Below are 19900 nucleotides of genomic sequence, written 5' to 3'. Positions count from 1 at the left end.
TTTTTGCATTCAAATTTTTTTTTCAATGAATTATTTTTTTTTTGATTGAAGTTATTTTTATTTTTATTTTTTATTTATTTATTTTTTTTGAAGCAACTTATTTTTTGATTAAATAACACAAATGTCCTAGCCAAAATGTGGCCCAAATGCAAAACAACATTACTTCAATCAAAAAAGTTGTTTCTATCCCAAAAAACTTGATATTTTTTTTATTTAAAAAAAGTTTTCAAATGCATTTTTTTTAGTTTCAAATTTATTTTTGCATTCATTTTTTATTGAAAAAATATATTTTGATTGAAGCGACCTTTTTTTTCTTCTGATTGCATTATAAAGACACCTCCACCACCATTCAGCAAAGAGAAAGTGTTTGAATGTCAATCGACGAATAAACTTTTCCCGAGACTTGCTGTTGTGTTGGGGTCTTTGTTTGATGCCAAACTGTGACCCGACATCGTCGAGTTCGGCTTTGTTGGGGATTTTTTTTTTTAAATTGCTCACTATCTGGATTTCACGCACGTCGTTGAAACTACAGTGCAGATGGTTCGGACGGCGACCCCAAGTGGACAAAACAAGACTAGCATCCTGCATGTGCTGAAGAGGAAGTCATGCATCTGTTTGCCTGTTTTCTTACGTCTTCATCGCTGACCTATTTGAGCTAAAGATTACGTGACCAATCTACATCAACCCCAACGGGAATGAGTGTAAACCGTTGACAGTGTTAGACGATTGAACGTCTTTTGCCGTCAATAGCAGACAATGAGTGAATGATTGTGATGGAATGAAAAGTCCGAGGGGGAGAGGATCTTGTCATCCCTGAGCTGGCCGACTTTGCTCTCCAATGTTGCCGTTCCTTTGCTTTTGGAAAGTTCCGCTCAAATTCGGATGTCCAAATTGCTTTTGGGGGGCGCACGATGTCAAACGTTAAGGAGCACGTCAACGTGCGCAAAGGAAACGTCAACAATGACGTCAGTTTTAAACGCGCACCACGAGGAGGAAAAAAAAGGCGCAACTTCGTTCTTTGCCTGCTTCACTTTCTGAGCACTTGTTTGAGGTCTGTTATGTGAATACTTCCATGCGTTCCCCCTTCCCAATTATTTTTTGGCCGGTGCAGCTCAAATACAACTTGAAGTTTGCGTCCAAATATCCCTCTCCATCCGCAATGTTACGCAGCGAGTAGGGCGCAAATGCAGGAATGGAAGCGAGAAGTTTGTCTTTCAGCTTCCCATGGAAATGATTGACAGGCCAGCGTCTTCTCTCCTCATTTTGGGCTCTTTGACAGATTTATGGCCTACAATTGGTAGGTGCCCTCCTTAAATAACTCCGTGTGTATCTCTACTTGGGTACAAATATGAAGTGCAAGGGCGTAGGTTTGCATAGGGACCAGTGTTGTTAATTTTACTTTTAAAAAGTAATTACAGTTACAAATTACTTCTCCCAAAAAGTAATTGCGTTAGTAACTCAGTTACCTGAATGTAAGAGTAATCCGTTACTTGGCAAAGTAACTAGTGATCATTTTCATGTTTTGTGTTGTTTTTTTTTTTCTAAAAAAAAAAGTCACACAATGTGAAGTTTAAAGGGTTTTGAGGACAATTGGCCCTAGCCCAATTCTTTAACCTCCACTTAACTAGACACAAGGGTATTGCGATAACTAGATAGTAACCTTTGCTATGTGTGGAAGTCATTTAAAGTTGTGAATCAACCGTTAAAGTTGTTCAAATTGCTCCCGTTATTGCATTAGTTCCCTTCTGTCTACTTTCATTATGTGTAAGTTTTAAAACTGTTTCATCATTTAAAGATAGATTTAAGTCAAGATTTTGCCGATATAGCAGCATTTGAGATTTAACCCTTAGATGCATAAGTGGGTCAAAAATGACCCGGTGAGGTTGTTTTGGAATATCTTCGGAATGAAAAATTGTTATAAATTCATATTTCAGGTATTCCTCAAAAAACATGTTTTTGATATGCCATTCAAATTTTTGATGAACTTTTTATACATTTGAAGAAATTGTCATTTTTGTATTACTACTCTACTCTTACACAAGTGGGTCAAAAATGACCCACATGCATTTTCTATGGAATCCAATGGAAATCTTTCATTCTTATCAACTTTGGCTGTCAGGAATAAATTTACCGTGGACCACACAGACTAGGTATGTAAAAAGTGACATCCCTTAAGAAGATTATTTTAAATAGAAAGAGCTGATACGTGTACAGTGAGTATTGTGTCCATATAGTATTTTGTGTGTGTGTCTTTTATGACTCTTAATTATTATTTATCAACAAATTAATCTACTTCATAACTAAGTAGCTAACTAAGGCAAGGTTCATACCGCAGGTCGTAATGCACATTTCCGATTTTTTGTCATGTTTTTTCGGCAAACCCGTTCAAACTGCCTTTGTCCATTGAGCCTGTTCAAGTATCGCACATGTGCTCTAATTGGCAGTCCGAGATGCGCTAAGCAAACTGGCCCACATTCGCAGGAGCATTGGAGCAGAGAGAAAACCGAGCATTGTCAGGCTTATTCTCAACCCATTTTATTTTTATATGACTGCTGTCAAGCCCGCTCCTGCCCCAAAAGCCGTGTTCAAGCTAGGCACTAACGCTAATGCACAGCTGCACCGCTACTGTAGCACTCTGTCTCTCTTGCTCTTGCTGCATGAATTCCAATTTGGGGGACTTGACAGTTCGGACCGCAGCCACATTCTGGAAAAATGTGGCCCGGACGGGATTTTAACCACATACAAAAGTGACCTGGATCGAATTTGAAAATGGTCCACTTTTATGCAACTTTTCCCGTTCAGTCGAGCCGGAAAAACACGAAAAAATCGGATTTGTGCTAGATTTACAACTGAAATGGTCCGACAGATGTTGGATGATGGAGAGGCAGTGACGGGGTTGGACTCAAGTGTCCAAAATTTCTGATGATGAGGACCCAGACTATTGTCCAGGTGGCAGTGGCAGTTGTCCACCTGGAAATCCAACTGAACAGGATCACTCTGACTCATAAGATTCCACTTAAGTGTCCAAATCATGGCCAACAGAATGAGTTGGTAGAGCTCTTACTAGAGAGAATAACCTCCCACCCAGGGCAGAAAACGGAGCCACAATATCCTCAGAAATCGGTCAGTGCCTCCACAAGGGCTTAGCACCGCTGTCTCACCAAAAAGATGCATGGGAGCTCTTCATCATTGATGATAAAATACAAGGAAGGATGAAGTCTATTGCTGTTCTGTTTTTTTTTTCTTCTTTTATTCAACCAACTTAGTAACGCAAAGTAACGCACGCCTTTCCCGCCTCAGTAACGGTAACGGCGTTGCCAAGATGAGAAAAGTAATTAATTAGATTACTCATTACTGAAAAAAACAACGCCGTTAGTAATGCCGTTATATTCTAACGCCGTTATTAACAACACTGATAGGGACAGTAGGGACAAAACACTAGCAACTTTTCAGGATGCTCAAATTGTCCCCACCAACATTTGAGCAACCTTATTTGCTTTATATAATGACTTTGTCATTTAGATTGTCTTCCCATATGTTTTAATTGTTGTAATTGACCCCACCATTATTAAGTGAATTATTTTCATTATATGCAGACTTACATGTACCTCTTTTCACATGCTGAATGTGCCAGTCCATTTTTTTCCCTCCTGAACGCTTATTTGATTGGCTGAAGACTTGACGCCCCCAGCAAACATGCATGAATATTCAAGGAAATAGTACTTTTTCTCATAGGAACGGTCTAACTGTTTGTATTACTCTAACCTAGTGCTTCTCAATTATTTTCTGTTACGCCCCCCCAAGGAAGATGTAAATGTTTCGCACCCCACCCCCCACAACTCTCTGCCGCCACTGTAAATTGTATCATTTGCCTATAAATTATTGATATAAGTATACCACTGCATAATATTTTGTCCTTTTCAATATTAAAGAAACAATATAGCTCAACTTACAATAAAGTATAGAAGAGACTTAAAGTGCATCCCTTTGCCTGAATTAAAAAATTTAAAAAAGTCACATCCAATATGTAAAAATACATTCACGGTACATTTTTTTGACCATTTAACAGTGAAAAATAAATTTTAATAAAATCAATAAATAAATAATACATTCAAATAACCATTCCACCGTAAAAACAAAAAATAATCGAACAAAAAGAATGGTCATTGGACAGTGGGACAGTTTTTGTTTTTGCTATTTTGCACTGAGCAACTTAACACCTTATATGATGCTAACAGTGCTCGCTGGTTTATTGATGTAATACTGCGAAAACAAAGCGGGATGATTGTTGGCAATATTCGGCACGTCTTGGCTGAAAAAAAATCAAGTGGCTTATCAATGTGAGTGGGGTTTAATGTTTATAAGTGACATCTTATTTGATGTGGCTTCCTGCTGTCCGTTGCAAACATTTTTAGACACAGACTGATCTTTTCTCATCTCCCACTGTATTAAAAGTCAAAGCCAAACGCTATATACGCTTGGTCATATTTCCTCGTCTTAGCTCGTCATATCGCCAGTGCTCTTTGCTGTGTGCTCTTGTTTTGTTCAAAAATACTGTGCACACTTTGAAAATGATACATTATTCTAGTATGGCAAAAAAGTATGTTCCCCGAGGTCACATGCGCCACCCCTGGCAATGCTCTGCGCCCCCCTAGGGGGGCCCGCCCCACTATTTGAGAAGTACTGCTCTAACCATAGGCGGATATTCAGGCAAAGTAGGCAATCGCCTGAGGCCCCCAACCACTAGGGGGCCCCCAACCAGCTGGGGCACGGGCTTGGGCCACCGGAGCCAGCAGCACCCCCAACTATTCTTCATGTATAATTATGTCAGCATACCACACAAACAAAAAAACAAAACAAAAAAGAAAGCCATTTGAATGCTGCATTTATATTATCTCTCCCCCACACACACGCACTACAATGGACTGTTCCACGACGACGGACTGAGTATCAGTCGCTTAGCTCCGTTTAGCATCGTTTAGCTCCGCTTAGCTGTTCGTTAGCTTCACTTAGCTCTCCTGCGTTTTTCACGCCAATAATCTCACTATTTCTACAGCTCACTTGCTACTTTGCACGTCGGCTATCATTTATTTCGAACACATGAGCGAACGTGCTCTCCATGATCCCACATACTTCAGAATTAATATTATAATATGTAGAGTAAATACTACAGAATACAGATTCTACACTAAGAATAGCTTTCAAATGACACGCTTTATGACAATTATGATTGGCAATGAATAATTATTATAATTATTATACTACTATTATATACAATAGTATACTACAATAATGCTAGAATTTTTTTTTTAGGAATTGTTTTGAATAATATTGGAAAGGCAAAGTCAGTGTTCTGAATCTGTTTACTTTCCATTATTTTGCAAAAGTAAATGCTATCAGCATTTAACCTCATTGTTTATTCATGATTGATTATTGTTATTTACATGATTATTTGTACTTTAGTAAAACAATCTAAGTGTTCCAAAATGGTTTTGTGAATTAATAAGCGTCAACAAAAATTTCATTGCTAAATTAGCACAAAAAAAAAGAAAATTATTAGATTTGTTGACTAATCGTAAAACTAGTCGGCTGACTAATCAGGAGAACATTTGTCGTTTAGGACAGACCTAGTGTAGCGGAACATATTTCCTCCCTACCCTTCTCACCTTTTTAACCACTGACCCATGAAGAGGGCCCCTGGATATGTTTTGCCAGGTCCGCCACTGTTCCTAGGTAGAGTCCCTTTTCATTCAGACGACGACGGATAGTACAGGTTGACACTGTTGTACCCTCAGACTGCGGGACAGCTTGAACTTGCTTAGATGTTAGTTGAGGTTCTTGATCCACCATCTGCACAATTTTTTGTTGAAATCTCTTGTCCATTTTTCTTTTCCGTCCACATCCAGGGAGGTTAGCCACAGTGCCGTGGGCTTACACTTATTGATGACACTTTGCACGGTAGACACAACATTCTGGTCTTTGGAGATGGACTTGTCACCTTGAGATTGCCCATTCTTCCTCACCATTTTGCTTCTCAAGTCCTCAGACAAGTCTTCTTTCTTTTCTCCATGCTTAATGTGGTACACACAAGGAAACAGGACAGAGATTGAGTCAACTTTAATCCATTTTAACTGGCTGCACGTGTGATTTAGTTATTGCCACAGGTAAGTAACAGGTACTGTTAATTACACAAATTAGAGAAGCATCACATGATTTTTCAAAGGGTGCCAATACTTTTGTCCGGCCCAATTTTGTTTTGTGTGAAATGATAATGATTTCATTTTTTTGTGCCATTCTCTTTTGTGTTTTTTCATTGCAAGTAAAATAAATGAAGATATTGCTACCAAAGCATTTGTAATTGCAATCATTTTCTGGGAGAAATGGAGCATTATCTGGCAAGATTGCAGCGGTGCCAATAGTTTTGGCCAGCACTGTACTTGTGACTCAGATAATAGTGAGTCTTGCAATTGTCTGCCAATTACATGGCTTATGCCCCCTTGTGGCAAAAAAGAATAATTGTTTCAAAATAAACATTAATGCAGTGACTATGGCTTCTGCAGAATCCTTTTGACTGCCGCTTCTCAGTTTCTAATCTAACGGACAAACTCGCCCGTCAATTGCTGCACGTGGGCCGTTACGAGCCTTCCTAAGCGGAACCGACTGAGCGGGGATTTGGCTGCCGATAAATGGAAGCCGTTTGTAAACTGCTCTGACTTTACCAAACGCTTTGCGCTCTGCGTCGAGATCCTCCCGTGACTGACGGACGGCTTTTGGTCTTGGCAGGTCGCCGCCCGATTCCATGACGGTGGCTTGAGTGGAACCTCTGGCCTGGCGTTTCTAGAATCTTCTACCCGCTTGGCTTCTGATGAGATCCTGACCATTGTTAAGGTTGTCACTCATTCTGGCACGCAAAGTTTTGACACCCTAATTGCCACAAAATAAAAATGATGAAAATATATGGCCCACGCAAGAATTTTGAGTCAGCCTACATTCTGTTGCACATCAACACTACAGTCCCTGACAAAAGTATTTTCGCTTATCCATTTTGTAGAAACAATTGCTAATAACCTGACTTTTAATGATTCAATTGGTTTCAGAAATGGCTCATATGAAAGCTAAGACCCTCCCAAATGATGTTGAATGTACAAAAATATATTTGTTTCACTGAAAAAAGATTTATCATTTCATGAAGACATAAAGGTCAAATTTTGGCAAAACAAAAGTTTTGTCACCAACAGAAAGTAGTGTGAAAATTGAACAAAAAATGTACTTCAAATACAAAAATATGTTACATAACATAAGCAAATTAAGTAGTGGTGCTGTGAGATCCAAATGTAATATTTTGTATGACTTCCATGGGCTTGAAGGACTGCATCCATGTGGTTCGGCAAGGATTCATACAATTTATTGATGAAGTCATCAGAAACATCAAAGAAAGCAGTCATGCATGCCTCCCAGAGTTCATCAATATTCTTGGGTTTTGTCTTCCATGCTTCCTCTTTCATCCTGTTCATGTCTGGTGACTGGGCTGGGCAGTCCTGGAGGATCTTGATCTTCTTTGCCTTGAGGAAGTTTGAGGTAGAAATTGAAGTTTGCGATGGAGCACCATTCTGCTGCAGAATTTGTCCCTGTTTATGGTTAGGAATGTAAGAGGCAGCTACGATTTGTTGTCAGGAATGCGGGCAGGCAGGTGGTGTGTGGACCCAAATGCAGGGAAAGGGAGGCGAGTCAGGTAGACGGTGCAAAAATGATTTAATTACAGCAAGCAAAAACAAAGTATCAACAAATAATGCGGAGATCCCAAAAAACACCTCAGCAAACAAAACAGGTCACTAACAAAAGGCTGGGTATCAAAAACTTACTGAGGGGAACACGAAGGCTTGGAGAAAACTGACGAGAACAGGTTCGGACATGCACATGGACATTGACAATGACGCAACAAGGAGTGAAAAGAAAATGGGAGCTTATATACACACATGCAGACAAGGGGTAACGAGACAACGAGGAAAAGCTGGATGACACAGGAGGATGCAGATTGGAGGATACACTCGGAGCAGGGACAACAGGTGAAATCAATGGGTCATCATAGGAACACGCTAGGAGGGAACCAACACAAAACCTAACATTTGTTGATATTTCAGACTATTTATGTTGCCTTCCACACTTTCACACACCCACATACTGGATGTAACCCCAGACCATGATTTTGCCACCACCAAACTTCACTGTTTTCTGAGTGAATCTCAGATCCATGCGGTCTCCTGCAATATTTGCGGCAATTGTGGTGTAATTCAATGGAAGATTCATCTGAAAAATTCACCTTTTGCCACTTTTCCAGCATCCATCCTTTTGACAGGCTGTGGGCCTTGGCAAATGCCACACGCTTTTTTAATTGTCTGCACCCTGAGATCTGCAGGGTGGAAGGCAACATAAATAGTCTGAAATATCAACAAATCTTAGCTGCCTCTTACATTTTACTAACTAACCATAAAAAGGGACAAATTCTGCAGCAGGATGGCGTTCCATCGCATACTTCAAAGTTCCTCAAGGCAAAGAAGATCAAGATCCTCCACGACTGGCCAGCCCAGTCACCAGGCATGAACAGGATGAAAGAGGAAGCATGGAAGACGAAACCCAAGAATGTTGATGAACTCTGGGAGGCATGCAAGACTGGTTTCTTTGATGTTCCTGATGACTTCATCAATAAATTACATATATGAATCCTTGCCGAAGCCCATGGAAGTCATACAAAATATTTAATTTGGATCTCACAGATCCACTACTTAATTCGCTTATGTTATGTAACATATTTTTATATTTGAAGTATTTTTTTGTTCAATTTTCAAACTACTTTCTGTAAGCGACAAAACCTTTGTCTTGGCAAAATTTGACCTTTACGTCTTCATTCAATGATAAATCTTTTTTCAGTGAAACAAATATGTTTTTGTACATTCAACATCATTTGGGAGTGTCTTCGCTCAATTGAATCATTAAAAGTCAGGTTATTAGCAATTGTTTCTACAAAATGGATAAGCGACAAGGCTTTTGTCAGGGACTGTAGATAGAGCTTGTCACTTAAACCTCCTCGCTATTATTAGCTCAAGGGGCCAAAACCTGACAACATGTTGAAATCAATGTTGGAAACTGTAGAATTTCAGGGCTTCAGCGCTAAAGACGCCCAACTTCTCTGTTGTCATCTCTCTCTCTTGCATGCAGTGACGCATCTCCGTCGGATGCAGTACGTCTGGGCGGAAGACGACTTTGAGCTCCCCCAGGGGGTGGACCCGCTGGGCGGCGAGGCGCCCGAAGACGGTCGGCGCTACGTCATGTACCACGGCACCACCCGACAAAGCGCCGAACTCATCGTGTCGTCGGGCTTCCGCCAGTCGCCCGACGGGATGCTGGGTCGCGGCGTCTACCTGAGCCGCGACTTGCAGAAGGCCAAGCGCTACCCGCTTCACCACTCCGAAGCCGACAAGGTTCTCCCGCTTCCGGAATCGAGTTTGGGAATGTTGTCGATCAAAAGTAATTACCTTAAACAAAGGATTGAATTCCCAAGTTTTGCACGTCAAAAGGTTCCAAAAATGTATTCGCGTTGCGACGCCGGTATCATCTGAAGCTGACGTCACTCGATGCGCTTTTGGAGGAACGGTCAATCCTATTTAATCTCTAAATCAGTGGTTCTTAACCTTGCTAAAGGTCGCGAACCCCACCAAAGTTTCACATGTGGATTCACCCCTTCGGAATGAGATAATAAGGCAATTTTTTGCTAATAATTTAGCAAATTGCCATTCAAAATTCTTCTCATTTTGACGGCATGTTTTATAAACAGGTCAAATTTTGAGACCACGTTGCCCATTGGTCTGTTGTATTCCCTCATACCAAGTGTGAGTCAACCTTCCACTGAGCAAACCTCTTCCCATCAGATTGAAATGGAAGAAATGGATTCGGCCTGTAAATTGGGAGCAAACCAGTCCAAAATCTGGTCTAAAAAGCCACTTTGCCTGGATTTAATCAGCGTACACTGCTTGCCATAAGTATTGGCACCCCTGCAATACTGTCAGATAATGTTCAATTTCCCCTAGAAAATGATTGCAATTACAAATGCTTTGGTAGTACTATCTTGCCATGAAAAAACACAAAAGAGAATGGGAAAAAAATGAAATCATGATCATTTTACACAAAACTTTAAAACTGGGCCGGACAAAAGTATTGGCACCCTTTGAAAAAATCATGTGATTCTTCTCCAATTTGTTTAATTAACAGCACCTGTTACTTACCTGTGGCACATAACAGGTGGTGGCAATCACTAAATCACACTTGCAGCCAGTTCAAATGGATTAAAGTTAACTCAACCTCTGTGTGCCCTTGTGTGTACCAAATTGAGAAAAGAAAGAAGACCAAAGAACTGTCTGAGGACTTGAAAAGCCCGATGCTGAGGAAGCATAGACAATCTCAAAGCTACAAATCCATCTCCAAAGACCTGAATGTTCCTGTGTCTACCGTGCGCAGTATAATAAAAAACTGTAAAGCCCACGGCACTGTGGTTAACCTCCCTAGATGTGGACGGAAAAGACAAATTGACGAGAGATTTCAACGAAAGATTGCGCGGATGGTGGATAAAGAACCTCGACTAACATCCAAACAAGTTCAAGCTGTCCTGCAGTCCGAGGGTACAACAGTGTCAACCTGTACTATCTGTCATCGTCTGAATGAAAAGGGACTCTACCCAGGAAGACCCTGTTCAGTTCAAATCTGAATCCCTAGGTAGACATTTATAATATTACCCAAAATAAGGAGAGAAAGCACTCATTTTGGTTGAAAAGCTTGCAAGGAGAAAGAGGGGAAGCTATCCAGCTTCCGCATTCTTTCTAACTAGCCCCTCCTTCACCTCGCTTTTTCTTTAGGATGGCCCTAGCAACAAATGGGATGACCAGGTAGGACAAAACGTTCTTTCTTTGTGAACAACAATAATAAACAAAAGCATTTCTTCATTGCTGGCAGCAACAAGCAAAAGCATTTATTCATTGTGGGCAGCAATTGATGAAAGCAAATATGTAATAACAACTTAATAACTATCTCATCAAATACATTTCATGAAGCAATAGCATTTGGTAAGTACTAAAATGCAACAATATGATTCCTTAAATGCATTAAAGTTGACCTGTGGAACCTAGGCCGGTTTAAACCGGTCAGAATGACAAGGTGGTATTATCAAGAGCTAAACATGTCTATAGTAATCAATTCCAAAAATGTCTCTTACTGCAATCAATGATCAAACATCCTATTATACCAATCAATACTTTATTATGAGCCTTCATTGGTAAAAGCAAATATTTAATAACCATTTAATAATTATCTTTGTAAGAGCAGTATTACTGATTTGCGTTATTATTTGTAATTTTTAGTTTTTTAGTGGTAAGGAGCCACTAGGGGCTGTAAGTCGTGTCTGTCCACTGACCTGGTGTCGGCCCCCGTACCCTTAAAATGACAGCTAATCATGTCACAGGTGTTGGTTGTTAGGAGAGCAAACAATTTTTGACTGTGGCTTAGTGTAGCGTGCGGGAAAGGATTGTGCTCTTTTTGTTTGTTCTGTTTTGAATACGTTTTTGAGTCTTTTGGTTTGCTACTTTTATTTGGACAAATTGCTTTTGAGTTAAGTTATTAGACGACACCAAAATCAACTTATTGGAACTGAGAAATGGACTCGTTGGTGTTTGCTTCACGTCTCCAACTGCACTGGGCGCACGTCATCATCACAATCTCCTAACTATCGTCCAGTACTTGACTGGGAACAGGGCATAGTCAGTACAATCTTATCAGACCCCACTTCTGACCCAGAGACATAAAAAAGCCAGGCTGGAGTCTGCCAAACTTACCTGATAAAGCCAAATATGTTTTAGAAAAATGTTCTCTGGTCAGATGAGACAAATGTAGAGCTTTTGGGGAAAAGGCACCAATATAGAGTGAACGGGACAAGAATGAGGCCTTCAAAGAAAAGAACACGGTCCCCAAAGTCAAACATGGCGGAGGTTCCCTGTTGTTTTGGGGTTGCTTTACTGCCTCTGGCACTGGACTGCTTGACCGTGTGCATGGCATTATGAAGTCTAAAGACTACCAACAAATTTTGTAGCATAATGTAGGGCCCAGTGTGAGAAAGCTGGGTCTCCCTCAGAGGTCATGGGTCTTCCAGCAGGACAATGACCCAAAAGCACTAGAAAATGGTTTGAGAGACTTCTAAAGTGACCAGCAATGAGTCCAGTTCCCATAGAACACCTGTGGCGAGATCTGAAAATGGCACCCTTCAAATCTCAGAGACCTGGAGCAGTTGGCCAAAGAAGAATGGTCTAAAATTACAGCAGAGCATTGTAAGAAACTCACTGACGGATACCGAAAGTGGTTGTTCGCAGTTCTTTTGTCCAAAGGTTGTGCTACCAAGTATTAGGCTGAGGGTGCCAGTACTTTTGTCCGGTCCATTTTTGGAGTTTTGTGTAAAATGATAATGATTTAATTTTTTTCCCATTCTCTTTTGTTTTTTTTTATTGCAAGCAAAATCAAGATATTACTACCAAAACATTTGTAATTGCAATCATTTTCTGGGAGAAATTGAGCATTGTCTGACAGAATTGCAGGGGTGCCAATACATTAGGCTAGCAGTGTATGAAACTAGGGCTCTGCGTTTGTTTACGTTCGCCGAACCCCTGAGACTTACTCACCGAGCCCCTGGGGTTCGGTCGAACCCACGTTAAGAACCGCTGCTCAAACTGAAATCACCATAGTGTTTGGGCATTTGACCCTCTGTCGGTTTCTTGTCACGCTTGTTTTTTCAATTCCCTAAACTTTTGGAGCTGATGAATTGAAAGAGTAATGAGTAGCTCAGATCCCATCACCTAATCGGTGTTATTCTTTGTGCTCGTCTTCCCTGCGACGGACGGCACAGGTGGTGCTGAAGGTGGCGGTGGACGTGGGTCGGGTGATCGCCATCAACTTCCAGGGGCACCCGCGGCAGAAGACGTGGCACGACGCGCGCCACGGCCCCGTCTTTGACACGGCTTGGGTACCCCCCCATTGCGGGATGGTGCCCAGCGGGCTGGAGGAGGACTGCGTCTGGGACCCCCGGCGGATCGCCGTCCTGGACACCATTGCGCCCACGCCGCGTGTCCACACTTGAAGGCCACTCGTCCCCGGTCTCAACCGGCCGACCGCTCTCCGGCCCTCCTGCCTTTTGCATGATTCCGGCGCTGACGGAAAGAAGAGGGCTCCCAGTTGCTAGCGTGACCCCGCATTCAGAAGCGCAGACTTTGCGGCGTTTCGGGACGTCGAAAGCTAAGCTTGACGGATGCGATGACGGCGAGCATAAAAAGGGTGTTTTGGCAGGAATGTGGAGATTGTGGTGTCATGGGTGAGTTGTAGCCACACTAATGTTTCTTGGATACACACGCAGGAGCCATCCACAAGGTGTCGCTCAGTTCAAGCAGCTTGCTAAGTGTAGCCGCGGACAGTATTTATGGCTGTGTACAAGGAAGTAGCAGCTCTTCTTTGGAACAGGGACATTTACTTTCAATCCTCTAACATACCATGCTAAAGGTACCGAACCCAAAGAATTTCACATTTGCAATCTCTGAACCCTTCAGAATTAGATCAAGCCATTTTTTCACGTTCAAAACTGACAAAGCTAAGCTAGCAAGCTAATAGCGAAGTGAATTCCCGTTTAAATTCCCTCTCAGTTTCAATGTATGAACAGGTCAAATGTTAAAGTTTAATGTTTTTATCTTTACGGATAATGAGATGCCTGAAGCATGCATTTGGCATGCAGTTCGCCACCTGCCATTTCATTATTACACATGGTCGTATCCTGGAATCTTTCATTCAAATTAGGAGGGAAAAATTTTATATACTGCTGGCTAAAAGTATTAGCGCCCCTGTCAGATAATGCTCAATTTCTCCCAGAAAATGACTGCAATTACAAATTATTTGGTAGTAATATATATTTATTTTGCTTGCAATGAAAAAACAAAAGAGAAAAAACTTAAACCGTTATCATTTTACACAAAACTCCAAAAATGGGCTGGACAAAAGTATTGACATTCTCAGCCTAATACTTGGTAGCACAACCTTTAGACAAAATAACTGTGAACAACTGCCTCCGGTATCCATCAATGAGTTTCTTACAATGCTCTGCTGGAACTTTAGACCGTTCTTCTTTGGCCAACTGTTGCAAGTCTCTGAGATTTGAAGGGTGCCATTTTCAGATCTCTCCACAGGTGTGGACTTATTGCTGGCCACTTTAGAAGTCTTGAGTGCTTTCTCTCAAACCATTTTCTAGTGCTTTTGGATCATTGTCCTGCTGGAAGACCTCTGAGGGAGACCTGGCTTTCTCACACTGGGCCCTACATTATGCTGCAACATTTGTTGGTGTTCAGACTTCATAATACCATGCACACGGTCAAGCAATCCAGTGCCAGAGGTAGCAAAGCAACCCGAAAACATCAGAGAACCTCCGCCATGTTTGACTGTGAGGACCGTGTTCTTTTCTTTGAAGGGCTTGTGTTTTTTCCCATGTAAACTCTATGTTGATGCCTTTTCCCAAAAACCTCTACTTTTGTCTCATCTGACCAGAGAACATTCGTTTTTGGCTTTCTCAGGTAAGTTTTGGCAAAATCCAGCCTGACTTTTTTATGTCTCTGAGTCAGAAGTGGGGTCTTCCTGGGTAGAGTCCCTTTTCATTCAGACACCGACGGATAGTACGAGTTGAGTCTGTTGTACACCCGGACTACGGCACAGCTTGAACTGGTTTGGATGTGAGTCAAGGTTCTTTATCCACCATCCGCGCAATCTTTCGTTGAAATCTCATCAGTTTTTCTTTTCCGTCCACATCTAGGGGGGTTAGCCACAGCGCCATGGGCTTTCCACTTATTGATGACACCGCGCACGGTTGACACAGGCACATTCAAGTCTTTGGAGATGGACTTGTAGCCTTGAGATTGCCCGTGCTTCTTCACAATTTTGCTTCTCAAGTCCTCAGCCAGGTCTTTGGTCTTCTTTCTTTTCTCCTTGCTCAATGTGGTACACACAAGGACACAGGACAGAGGTTGAGTCAACTTTAATGCATTTTAACTGGCAGCAAGTGTGATTTAGTTATTGCCACCACCTGTTATGTACCACAGGTAAGTAATAGGTGCTGTTAATTATACAAATTAGAGAAGCATCACATGATTTTTCAAAGGACGCCAACATTTTTGTCCGGCCCATTTTTGGAGTTTTGTGTAAAATGATAATGATTTCATCTTTTTTCCCCGTTCTCTTTTGTGTTTTTTATTGCGAGCAAAACAAATGAAGATATTACTACTAGAATATTTGTAATTGCAATTTTCTGGGAGAAATTGAGCATTATCTGACAGAATTGCAGGGGCGCCAATACTTTTGGCCAGAGGTGTATTGCTCAACATTAACCCTTCATTTTCATGTCGTAAAATTTGATGTTGCTAGTAGGCTTGCTTTACTTCCTCATACCTAGTGCGAGTCAACCTTCCACTGAGCAAACCAGTTTCTCCTCCTTTCAAATAGAGGACTAGCAGTTGAAAGAAATGGAATCAAGTCTGGAAATTGAGGGCAAACTAGTCCAAAACTTTGTCTAAAACAAACCTAACCTGTCTAAAACCTGCGTGTTTAAGCGCCAAAGTCGCAAATTGAAATGGACGTCTATCTCCGTCACTTGCATTCAAACATGATCACTCAGTGTCAGCCTTCCTAGTTGAAATGCTTTTGATGTTTAGGACTGTCAATGGCGGTGAAGGCGTTAAGTGCTACAAGCAACAATATTATCCAGAAGTACATTGCAATATGTATATTTATGTTTACACTATTGAAACAAAGTTTGCAGAGCAAAGAGAAATTGTCCAGAGACAGCAAAAAAATCACAACCAAGATAGCTCAGTTTATCACATGCAATTATTTTTTTATTTGTTTATTTAAAATAAAATACTGAAATTCTTCAACGTTTCCGACATTGATTTCAACATGTTGTCATGTTTTGACCCCGTGATGGAGAGGCTCCGTTTAAGTGACAAGACGGAAGTCGATGCGAAGGCTTTCGAGCGAAATCTACAAAGATGGCAGAGCAACAAAAAAGTTTTGTCTGAGGAGGAAAAAAGGGAGGCTACCAGGATATACAGAATAAACACGTGCCCGGCTTTCACTTGCTGGCGTGAATCGTCAGCGCTGACGAGTTCGGGTGTCGAGGGGGTTAGCCACTCTGTTGCTAACCGTCATATGCTATTGCTTAGCCACAGCTGGATTCATTACCTCGTTACTATTCATCCTTCACACAGCCGCTGGAAACAGAAATGCCGTTTAATCCATCTGCAGGCGACCAGTACATCAGGATTTTATGACACTATGCGCTCATGCGCTGGTCCTCATGGGGAACGCAATCTTCCTTAAGGCGAAACAATACTGCTTTTGTCCACTGGCGTCGCTAAGATAGACCAAAATTGAAAAGTTACAGTATGTGATGTGAGGAGTTCAGTGAGGTAGGTGGGGGCTACACCGTGTAGACAGTGATGGGTGTGAAGGAGGATTTTGAATTCAATACGGAAGTGAACAGGGAGCCAGTGTAGGGTGTGAAAGATGGGGGTGATGTGCTCATGTTTACGCACCCTCATCAGGACCCTGGCAGCGCTGCTTTGGACATACAGAAGCCTTTGTTTCACTGAAAAAAAGAGTTATCATTTAATGAAGACATAAAGGTCCAATTTTGGTAAGACAAAAGTTTTGTCGCCAACAGAAAGTAGTGTGTTAAGTGAAAAAAAATGTACTTCAAATACAAAAATATGTTACATAACATAAGCCAATGCCGTAGTGGTGCGGCGAGATCCAAATTTAATATTTTGTTTGACTTCCATGGGCTTGAAGGACTGCATCCATGTGGTTCGGCAAGGATTCATACAAGTCATCAGGAACATCAAAGAAAGCAGTCTTGCATGCCTCCCAGAGTTCATCAATTTTCTTGGGTTTCGTCTTCCATGCTTCCTCTTTCATCCTACCCCAGACATGCTCAATGATGTTCATGTCTGGTGATTGGGCTGGTCAGTCCTGGAGGATCTTGATGTTCTTTGCCTTGAGGAACTTTGAGTTAGAGATTGACGTATGCCTGCTGCAGAATTTGTCCCTTTTTATGGTTAGAAATGTAAGAGGTAGCTAAGATTTGTTGATATTTCAAGACTATTTATGTTGCCTTCCACCCTACAGATCTCTCAGGGTGCAGATAATTAAAAAAAAAACGTGTGGCATTTGCCAAGGCCCACAGCCTGTCAAAAGGATGGACAATGGAAAAGTGGCAAAAGGTGGATTTTTCAGATGAATCTTCCATTGAATTACACCATAGTCGCCGCAAATATTGCAGGAGACCTACTGGAGCCCGCATGGATCCGAGATTCACTCAGAAAACAGTGGAGTTTGGTGGAGGCAAAATCATGGTCTGGGGTTACATCCAGTATGGGGGTGTGCAAGAGATCTGCAGGGTGGAAGGCAACATAAATAGTCTGAAATATCAACATATCTTAGCTGCCTCTTACATTCATAACCATAAAAAGGGACAGATTCTGCAGCGGGATGGTGCTCCATCGCATACTTCAAAGTTCCTCAAGGCAAAGAAGATCAAAATCCTCCAGGACTGGCCAGCCCAGTCACTAGACATGAACAGGATGAAAGAGGAAGCATGGTAGACGAAACCCGAGAATATTGATGAACTCTGGGAGGCATGCAAGACTGCTTTCTTTGATGTTCCTGATGACTTGTATGAATCCTTGCCGAACCGCATGGATGCAGTCCTTCATGCCCATGGAAGTCATACAAAATAATACATTTTGATCTCACAGCACCACTACTTCATTCGCTTATGTTATGTAATATATTTTTGTAGTTGAAGTACATTTTTTGTTCAATTTTCACACCACTTTCTGTAGATGACAAAACTTTTTCCTTGCCAAAATTTGACCTTTATGTCTTCATTAAATGATCAATCTTTTTTTTTTTTCTTTCCGATGATTGAATTTAAAGGGGAATATCAGGATTTCGCGCTAGCTTAGCCACTCTGGAGCCCTGAAACTAACAAATATCTGAAAAACTGCTTGGACTTTGTTGAAATCAACTCCAAAGACCAACTAAACTAACTCTAAGATCAAGCCTCATGTCAAAACTTCTGAATTTCGGGTTATGGTTAACAGCATATCAGTGCCGTGCCAATGTAAAACAATGCAAACTGACAGCACAATAATCAACAACACACAAGTGGCTTGTACAGCGGAATAAACACAAAGGTGGTGGCGGGCGCGGACCCGCGTGCAGCCGTGCACATTAACAACCCGGAAGTACTCCTCTCAACACGCACGCGGTCAATTTGGCCACAAAACGTGGCGGCAACTAAGCACTTTACACTCAGTCTGACTTACGACACATCCCACAGATGCTAAACGAACACATCACCTCACGGCATAAATGTTGAACACGCATATGATGTAAACAAAGCTTGCCAACTTGGAGCGATGACTGCCCATCGTTGCTACGGCAAAGCTACGAAACGGCCGCGCAAGATGTAGGGGGTCCAACCTTTTGCTGATAATCTCCAGAATGAAGGAAAAATACTCACCTTCATTCATGGATATCCACAGATCAACATTCCCTCGCAACGTCTCAACACTCGGCGCAAATGCCCACCCGCCTCAGTCCCACAACACGTGAGGTGAGACCAAAACAGGAAATAGCTAAGAGGTTGTCATGGAAACACGTACCAGGAACCTTTTATTTTAGCATTTTCTATTCAAAATGCTCTTCGTACATGACTACAATATTCTTCATTCTACATACGTTAGGGTGACCAAACGTCCTCTTTTGCCCGGACAAGTCCTACTTTCACGTAGTATCCTCGTCGTCCGGGCGGGTTTAATAAATTCATAAAAATGTCCGGTTTTTATAATTTTTCACGGGGAAACCCTCCGGCCGCTGGGTGGCAGCAGTTGACATGGTTCCTACTAGAGGGGAGGGAATGAGTAGTTCTTGTTTTTGTTGGCAGTTTACCCCCATCATGAGGCATTACCGCCATCTACTGGGTTGACGATTTGGCCACAACGCCTGCCCAGTTGTTAGGTTTTCAATGATAAATACGTAAATAATGGCTACTGTTGACTTCTGTCGGATCTTTGACTGTAAAATCCCATTTGGTGTCGCATCGTTGCGCTGCCGATGATTGTAAACTTTTCTAGCAAAGTTTGATTTTTGCTTCAGCTAGCTATCAGTAAGCTAAACAATGCTAGGCATTATGGGAAACGTAGTTTTGAACAAGCAAGGACAATTGTCGTGATTGTAATTTATAAAAATGTTTAGTTGGCACGTAGCCTACTGTGTGTATGTGTATTGACTGGACAACATTTCTATGGGTCTGCATTATATGTATATATTAAAAAAAAAAAAAAAAATTTAAGTCATTATTTTATTTATTTATTTATTCAAACTGCATTTTTCCATCCAGAGTGAGGGGGTACACTTTAAATATATTAAAGTGATATAGGCATCTTTGAGTGAACTTCGAGTATAATTCAAGTATCTTGAGGCCGGGCTGAGTGTCCTCTTTTATGGAAATCAAAATATGGTCACCCAAACATACGTTATGAGGCAATGAAAAAATAGTAACGCAGAGACACTAGGGGAAATAACTTTAATCAGATTACTGTTGCAGAAAAAGGAATGCGTTAGATTACTCGTTACTGAAAAAAGTAATCAGATTACAGTAACGCGTTACTAAGACAACACTGGTTATTTCTGACTTTTTTAAGGAGAGATAAATGCTTAAAAAAAAAAAAAAAAATTGCTCGCTCGCCAGTGCCCCTCCATGCCCCAATAT

The 19900-nt window shown here is 41.4% G+C and overlaps 1 protein-coding gene across 1 annotated transcript; it reads left to right on the top strand.

Annotated features, from left to right (window-relative positions):
* Positions 1-911: 911 nt before the first annotated feature.
* On the top strand, positions 912-13171 carry LOC130931718 (uncharacterized). Its single transcript, XM_057860696.1, has 4 exons — positions 912-965; positions 6784-6913; positions 9217-9479; positions 12941-13171. The coding sequence occupies exons 1-4, from the start codon at positions 912-914 to the stop codon at positions 13169-13171; spliced, it is 678 nt and encodes a 225-aa protein (XP_057716679.1).
* Positions 13172-19900: the final 6729 nt, after the last annotated feature.

Source organism: Corythoichthys intestinalis, chromosome 16, assembly GCF_030265065.1.
Source record: "Corythoichthys intestinalis isolate RoL2023-P3 chromosome 16, ASM3026506v1, whole genome shotgun sequence".
Lineage (NCBI taxonomy): Eukaryota > Metazoa > Chordata > Actinopteri > Syngnathiformes > Syngnathidae > Corythoichthys > Corythoichthys intestinalis.
This window is presented reverse-complemented; position numbering and strand designations above follow the sequence as displayed.